We start from the raw sequence: 8,339 nt of genomic DNA on the forward strand, positions 1-8,339 counted from the left end.
GGCAGCCTATTACTCCGGAGATAGAACTCTTGGCTCCTTTGGAGGAAGTTTACAATAATCCGCCATCACTTGACTTTCGGTTGTGACACTGCGATACATGGACTCCGGAATAGAGCCATAGTGTGGAAACTTCTTTGGATAAAAAATAACGATCTTCTTGGTATGAAACGTTGCAATGGAAGTGATTAGGGCATATTTCATCACCGGAATATCCAAAGTGTCGATAGCCCTCCATGTAATAAGTGTCCAGAACCTTCCGCAAGAAATTCCTAAATGCCGAGTAGAAGCATTGAGGCTCTGCACAACCTGAGACCAAATTATGGACCCATAATCAAGGTTTATACTGTTGTAAATACCATAGAGAATGGTCAGAAAACCCTTGCTAGAGCCATTAGATCCAGCACTCCGCTCCGCCAAACTCTTGATAAGAAGAGTAAGTAATCCGTTCCACTGAGACGGTAGAAACGACTTCTTGACCCTTGTATTAGTGGTCAACACATCTGTATATCACATTTCATAAAGCATCGAGAATAACTGTGTTGTAGTGATGAAGTCGGGTGAGATGACGGAGGAATCCACAACAAGATGCAGTAAAGAACAAAACCTCCCTTTGGAAATAGAGGCCTTTTTGGAGTGGATTTGAAAGTAGATGTGTTCTTTGTTCTTGTCGTATGTTGTAGAAGAGTAGACTTGGGACAAGAGAGATATCGGAACAGCTTCAAATTGGGTTAGAGTTAGAACTAATGGGGAATACTTCAAATATTCAACAATGTGTAACATATATGATTCATACAAGAACGGATTGATTTCGATGATCATATTCTGATTTTGCTTAATGGAAAGAAATGCCGATGAAGTAGTCTGATCATGAGCGGATGAAGAAGTCGCCATTGTTGATCGAAGAAGGAAGATGAATAGTGTAATTTGCCTTTTCAGTTGAGAAACTTTGTTAGTGGTAGAAGACAAATAATCATCGACACCCTTTATATACCTTTGCCACGAGAGAGAAAAATCATGATGATAATGACATGATCACGAAAACGTCGCCTGAAAAAGCGCAGTGTGACAGGTTGGTTATCCGTAGGTATGCGTCAGTACGTATGCGTATAGGGACTATTCAAATTCACACGCCCAAAAGTGTATCCTCAATCAGCATTCGAAATGTAACTTGCCATACAAACTTGAATTGCCCTTGTTTCGCAAGAGGACAAATTACACTAAAACATACCATCACTAGAATGTTGTAAAATTAAAAATTTTCGTGCAATAGAGTGATAAAAGATAAAGAAATAAAGCAAATGTATATGGGATGTGAGTGATGTCTTATTATCAGACAGAAAGAAGGTGATATCGGGCAAAAATAGCTTCCTTCAAAGTTAAGATGGACTTGAAGTGCTTGTGTGGTTTCTCGAGAATACGATCAAGTGTTTGTAAAGAAACATTGAAATGCTTCTTTTTAAGTCATAGGCTTAAGGTTGCTTATCATTAACCGAACATCGATTCTTAATATAAGATCGAACATTGGAAGAAGTACTTGTGAAACCGATGTGGTATGTTGAACAAGTAGGTAGAATATATTTTATAATGACAAAAGAGTTTATAAAAATCTAAAAAAAAAAATGGATCTTTATGGGAAGAAAAGCCTTGGTGTTAGAAAAATTCATAAAAGACCTCGCAAAAAAAAGAGATTTCAGTAGGTAACCAGTAAGATCTTGAATATAACAATTCACCGTCAATTCATTATAGGTGTTGAATTTTTGGTTTCACTTAGCACGTGGTATTCGTATCTAAGATCATAAACACAGATTTGATGTAACCATAAGCCTCAACGGTAAGAACCGAGAGTCTCAAGGGTTACAGTTGTGAACCGATAGTGGATGGAGTATGGTGAAAGAACCAAAAGTACCTTTTGCTATAAAAACATGACTAAGCAGAGAAACTCTTAACTCATATGAGAAGAGTAAGGTAGATCTAGACCGAGTGGATAAGAACAACCTAATTCGGAAGAAACGATAGGTTTTGATCAAATCATTAAGGCCTTGCACTAAGTCTTAGAGGCTTTGGTCAACATGCAACATCATGCTTCTAGGGACCCTTAACTAGTTCATAGAAGAATCATCATACCTGCCCCAGCTCCGAACTCTGTTGTACTGGTATACTTGGAACCTATTGAAATGAATGAACAAACACACACACACACAGACACACCACACAAACAAAACAAAAAAACAAAACAAAACAAAAAAATAATTTTTGGATTTTTAAGGTTTTCTGAAAAAAAAAAATAGATTTATGAAGTTTTCTGAAAAATAAAAACAGAAAATAATAGAGATATACATAATATACAACCGAAACCTTAGTTTTATTGAATGAAGCGAAATAGACCAAGCGTTCGGTTCATTTTGGTTTCTTGAAATTCCAGAACCGAAATAGACCGAGCAGTCGGTTCATTTCGGTCCCTGAAAATTATGGAGCCGAAATAGACCGAGTGGTCGCTCCATTTTGCCTATCAAATTTTAATGCAAGATTCAAGGATTCGGTACCAATTCTGCTTCCATCATTCCCAGACCTTGTAAAATGTTATTAAAACATGCTTCAGGTAAGGCCTTGGTAACCATGTCAGCCAGTTGATCAGAGGATTGAACAAAATGCACTTCCACGTTTCCATCTTCTACATGATCCTTGATGAAATGATACCTAAGTGCAATATACTTAGTTTTTGAATGTTGTACTAGATTGTGACAAATCCTTATTGCACTTTCTGAGTCAAAATAGAGAGGAATCTTCTTCATGTTCAGCCCGTAATCTCTCAGTTGACTTTAAATCCATATAACTTGAGAAGTACAAGATGTTGCAGCTATGTATTCGGCTTCTGCTGTTGAAAGTGACACACAATTTTGCTTTCTGGACTGCCAGCTAACAAGTTTTCTATCAAGAAATTGGCATCCAACTCTAGTGCTCTTTCGGTCTAGACAACATCCTCCAAGATCAGCATCAGAAAAAGCGTGAATAAAGAAACCTGATTTGGCAGTATACCAGAGACCGAAAGATGAATTTCGCTTTAGATAACAGAAGATATTCTTTACAGCCACCATGTGAGGTTCTCTTGGATTAGCTTGAAACCTACCACAATAACAAACAGAAAACATAATGTCCGGTCTACTAGCTGTTAGATACATAAGGGACCCTATCATTTGACGATAAAGTGTTATGTCAACAGCAGGTTTCTCCAGAGATGGTGTTAACTTAGTGCCAAATGTCATAGGAACCTTCACTTTAGAGTCACATGTCATGCCAAATTTGGATAATAGGTTCTTTGTGTACGCCTCCTAGTTGATAAATATGCCTTTAGGAACCTATCTAATATTTAAACCAAGGAAAAATTTAATTGGACCCATTGCGCTTATTTCAAATTTAGTCTCCATCAACTTTCTAAATTCAGCAGTTAAGTTGGGATTCGTAGAGCCGAAGATGATATCATCGACATAAATTTGAACTATGATCAGATGTTCGCCCGCCTTCTTTCTTTCGGAAGAAGGTAGGGTTAACCGAACCTTGCTTAAATTTTAACATTTTTAGAAAACGAGTTAAGGATTCATACCAGGCTCTCGGTGCTTGCTTTAAACCATAAACCGCTTTATCCAGCACATAGCAATGATCAGGATATTTCTCATTCACAAACCCGGCAGTTTGGTCAACATACACTGTTTGTTCTAGTTCTCCATTCAAGAAAAGCACATTTGACATCCATTTGTAAAACTTCAATGTTTTTATGGGCACATATGCTAGGAAGATTCTAACTGATTCCAACCTTGCTACTGGAGCGAAGGTTTCCTCATAATCTATCCCTTCCTCTTGGCAATATCCTTTTATCACCAACCAAGCCTTTTTGCGAATGACATTCCCCTCTTTGTCCAATTTGTTTCTAAAGACCTATTTCAAGCCGACCAGAGACGTATCCTTTGGTATGGGAATCAGCCTCCAAACTCGGTTACGTTCGAACTCATGGAGCTCATCTTGCATTGCTTGAACCCAATCATAATGATCAAGCGCAACATTTACTGTTTTCGGTTCGATTTTGGAGATGAACGAATTAAACATACAGAACTCAACTTTAGAGAATAATGCAGTTTGTTTCGCTTTTACTTGGGAACGAGTAAGAACTTTATCAGAAGATTCACCGATAATTTGTTCTTTAGGATGATCCTTGGTCCATTTCACTAACGGAGGATAATTTGGGTCATAAGCCAGATCCAATTTAGCATTCACTTCCTCTTCAAATTCTGATTTATCACTCTTGCCTTCGTCAGTTGCCATCTCTTTCTCCCCCTTGACTGGCGAAGTGTAACCTGTGGCAGCATCGAAGTTTGCATCCTCTGCGAGAGTTGGATTCTCCCCCTCAAATGTACCTTTGTTAGTTGGAGACGGTGTAGAATTCTCCCCCCTTGAAAGATACCTTGGTTGTCGATGGTGCTGACGAATTCTCCCCTTAAACGTTGACCCATTGATTTGAGAGTCAGTGGAGGATTGAGCTCCTGTAGTTTTAGGAATTTCACTTTCCATTTCCTTTGCAGCATCATCGATGATCTTTTAGAGATTATCAATTTTGTTATCTACTACTTTCGCCTTTGAGTGTGCCGCTTTCTCCGGTTCATCAAATAACCGAATGTACTCCTCGAACAAGTTGGATATTGGAACCGAGACTTGTCTTGATGTAGGAAAAATTTCCCCTAAGTCACTTTCACTCCTCTAAACTTTCTTCATGTAATTGTCATCAAAGGTGACGTAATAAGTTTCTTCAATCCGTTTAGATTGTTTATTCAGAAATCTGTAAAGATTTTGAAGAGAGTGAATAACCAAGAAATATTCTCTCATCTACTTTAACGTCAAACTTGTTTCGGTTCTCCTTGAGTTGAGGACAAAACATCTTGAACCGAACACATGGAAAAATTTAACATTGGGATTTTGATTATTTAAGATCTCATATGGAGTGATTGAGAATCTTTTGTTAAGAAAGGACCAGTTCTGAGTGTAGCATGCGGTTGCAACATCATCAGCCCAGAAGTATAATAGAAGAGAAGCAAAACTGAGCATGGTTCTGGCTGCCTCACATAAAGAACGGTTTCGCCTTTCAACAATCCCATTTTGTTGTGGTGTATACAGGGCCGAAAAGTTCTGAGTTATCCCCTTATCAGCTAGAAAGTCCTCAAAGTCTTTATTCTTGAATTCCAGCCCATTGTCGCTCCTGACATTTCTCACCGTCTTTTTCAGTTGAACTTCCACTAGCTTAATAAATGTATTTACCTTGGAAGTTGCTTCTGATTTCTGCTTAAGAAAGAAAACCTAGGTGAAACGTGAAAATTCATCTACAATGACAAGTATGTATTTACTACCACCGACGATTTCGATAGCAGAAGGTCCACACAAGTCAATGTGCAACAGTTTAAGAGCTTCAACAATCTTTGTATTGATTCTCGTAGGATGATTCTTTCTGCTTTGTTTGCCCATCTCACACGTTGCACATAGATGTTCCTTGTTAAACTTGAGAAGAGGGAGGCCTCGAACATGGTCACCAAGCACCAACTAATTAATATCTTTGAAGTTCAGATGCGATAAACATCGATGTCACAAACAGATTTCATCTTTGCCTTTGATAGCAGACATATTGTTGGTTTTCCTTTTACTGGGTTGAGATTTAATGGATACATCTCTCCCTTGCGTTCAGACTTTAACAACACCTTTTTCGAATGCTTTTCAATGATTTCATAACCCTCATCATCAAATGATACTTTCAGACCTGTTCCTACAACTTGTTGTGACACGCTGATGAGGTTATGCTGCAATCCTTCCAAATACACCACTTTTCGAATTGAGAAATCTCCATTTTTTATCATACCGTATCTCTTGATTGTTCCATAGGAGTTATCTCCATACTTTACACACCCACCATATTTTGGGGACCGAAACTCCCTCAGCTCTTCCATCCTTCCTGTCATGTGACGTGAGCAGCCACTGTCGATATACCATTCATCATCGAACTGCTCGTCACAAAGCACCTGCAAATTCAAGTTGATTTAGGAACCCAAAGTTTCTTGGGTCCTGGTGAGTCTTTCACAAAAAAAGGAATTGCAGAATAAATATCAACAAAAAATGTTCTTTTTACTAAAGTGGTTTGATCTTTTCGTTTAATGGTATACACCTTAATTTTAGTTTTATCTTGTTTAAAGATTGGTGCGTTAGTTGGTGTGTTATTAGTTGGTTTAGGATTTTTCTTTTGAATTTTAGGGTTAGCTGACTCTTTCTTATCTGTGAACTCAGAATCTGATGCTAGCTTTCCCTTTCCTTTGATGTCCTTCACAGAGTTTATTTTGCACTTTGAATTGAAAGAGCTGAAACTAGTGTTGGGACTGTGACAACCTGAAATTTCCACTGTGTGCAAACAATATCAAGTCAATAGAAGTTAGAGCAGTTGTAGTAAATATTCAGACTTTTGGTATAAGTTTGAGTATTTCAGGATTTACACTTAAAGAGATATCAGGAGAGAGGATGCACTAGGGTATTGTGCAACTCTATAATTCTAAAACTCGTTGATATTAGGGTTCAATGTCTGAATAAAATATTTTCTACAAAAAACCCCAGGAGTATATATATGATTCTGAGCCATAATTATTCATTAGTTCCATTTCCAGCTAGAGAAAAGCCGAATTCTCTCTCACGGATCTTCGGATTTTCATCCCAAAAATGTGAGTACTTCCATCTAGTTGTGTTATAAGGCTAGATATGTGTCTAATACACTAGAAATCATAAGAAACCCACAAGATCAAAGAGTTTACGGTCCAAGAACATCTTCGACCGTAAAGCCTTCTTTAAGGGGCAAAGAGTGCCCTAGTCCCTTCCTCTTGCAATGAGGCTAGCCTAGACTCGTATCCTAATGTATGTATGACTAGAAAACACCCCAAGAACACCAAGGGTAAGGTGTTCACGGCCCAAGAAGTTCTTGGACCGTGAACTCCAAAAAAAAGGCCAAAGTATGCTTTAAACTCTCTATAAGCCTTGGACACTAACCTAGATTCATTTCTAGTTAAATTGGGGACTTGAAAACACCAAAAACACCCTTTCCATAAGAAATTACGACCATAATCTCTACGGTAAGTGGTTCCAGGGCCGTGAACTCCCCAAAGGAGTTGAAAGGTGCCATAATCTCTTCCAAAGACCATGCCATTAAGTAGAATTGCTTCTTAGGGTCTTGTAAAGCCTCAAAACATCAAATGACCAAGTAAGGATGAGCGTACGGCTGTAAACCCATGATTTTACGACTGTAAACTCATTTGTTGGTGACATTAGGGTCGTGAACTCCATTAGGGAGTTTTCCTTGAACCCTACACACACTAGCTTGTCCCTACAACACTTAGATACAATCCTTGAGGCTAATAACACTTGATAAAGGTGTTTAGCATGACTTAGGGTGTCTTGAATTTGTTTATTAGTTGTTTAAAGACTAATTTGATACATATATGTGATATTATATGTTAAATAGGATCATAGAGTGTGTTCAAGACTTCATTTGACACCTAGCAATCCTACATCTTCAGTTCAGCCTTACCATTCACTACAGATGAGTTCATACCCCTTAATCAATGTCTTAAATGTTTTTAAACGTTTTATGGAGGGGGATACAAGTAGAATCATGCCAGTTATTATATCAATCACATGTGATTAATAAGAAGTATTCAAATGATTTACTACACATTAACTGTTTTACCAAACATTTTTCTTTAAATGATTTTCATAAACGTTTTATATGTTTAAAACTCCTTATTAAACTGTTCTATATATATTGTATGTTTCATTTCAAACTCATTTACAATTGTGTTTCAAACAAATGTTTTCGTTATACTTAGACTGTGTTTTCAAACAAATACTTCCAAACCATTTTTATAGGCTGACATCAAATCGACCTTTACTTAGATAGGAATCATGTTCAAAAGTGTTACAAAACTTATTTTATGCTTTTATATTGTCAATTGCATGCATATATATATATATATATATATATATATATATATATATATATATATATATGTATGTATAATTATATAAGAAATGTTTAAAGGACTTACGCAGGCTATCCGCCCTATTTCCTTTTCGCCGTTGAGATGTGGTCTGGTGGGGTATCGGGTATCCGTCCGAAGGTCGTTTAACTATTAATTATATATCATGTGTACATATATAGTCATAAAGGTTCTTCCAGTTCATTTGGTACCCTTGGGTAGCAAGGGTATACTTCCATGTTCATACGTACCAGTTACATCACTAGTAAGTTACCATAGGGGAAGCAC

The 8,339-nt window shown here is 37.4% G+C and overlaps 1 protein-coding gene across 1 annotated transcript; it reads right to left on the minus strand.

The window, feature by feature from the left end:
* Positions 1–5,343: 5,343 nt before the first annotated feature.
* LOC145036036 (uncharacterized) lies at positions 5,344–5,894 on the minus strand. Its single transcript, XM_078984519.1, has 2 exons — positions 5,634–5,894; positions 5,344–5,583 (listed from the first exon to the last, which is right to left on the minus strand). The coding sequence occupies exons 1-2, from the start codon at positions 5,892–5,894 to the stop codon at positions 5,344–5,346; spliced, it is 501 nt and encodes a 166-aa protein (XP_078840645.1).
* Positions 5,895–8,339: the final 2,445 nt, after the last annotated feature.

This window comes from Lactuca saligna, chromosome 3 (genome assembly GCF_052625555.1).
Source record: "Lactuca saligna cultivar CGN05327 chromosome 3, ASM5262555v1, whole genome shotgun sequence".
Classification (NCBI taxonomy): domain Eukaryota; kingdom Viridiplantae; phylum Streptophyta; class Magnoliopsida; order Asterales; family Asteraceae; genus Lactuca; species Lactuca saligna.

Coding starts and splice junctions, on each gene's coding strand:
- LOC145036036 (XM_078984519.1), bottom strand. CDS start 5,894: ATGATAAAAAATGGAGATTTCTCAATTCGAAAAGTGGTGTATTTGGAA. Junction 5,584..5,633: donor CAAAGGCAAAGATGAAATCT/GTTTGTGACATC, acceptor GATATTAATTAG/TTGGTGCTTGGTGACCATGT.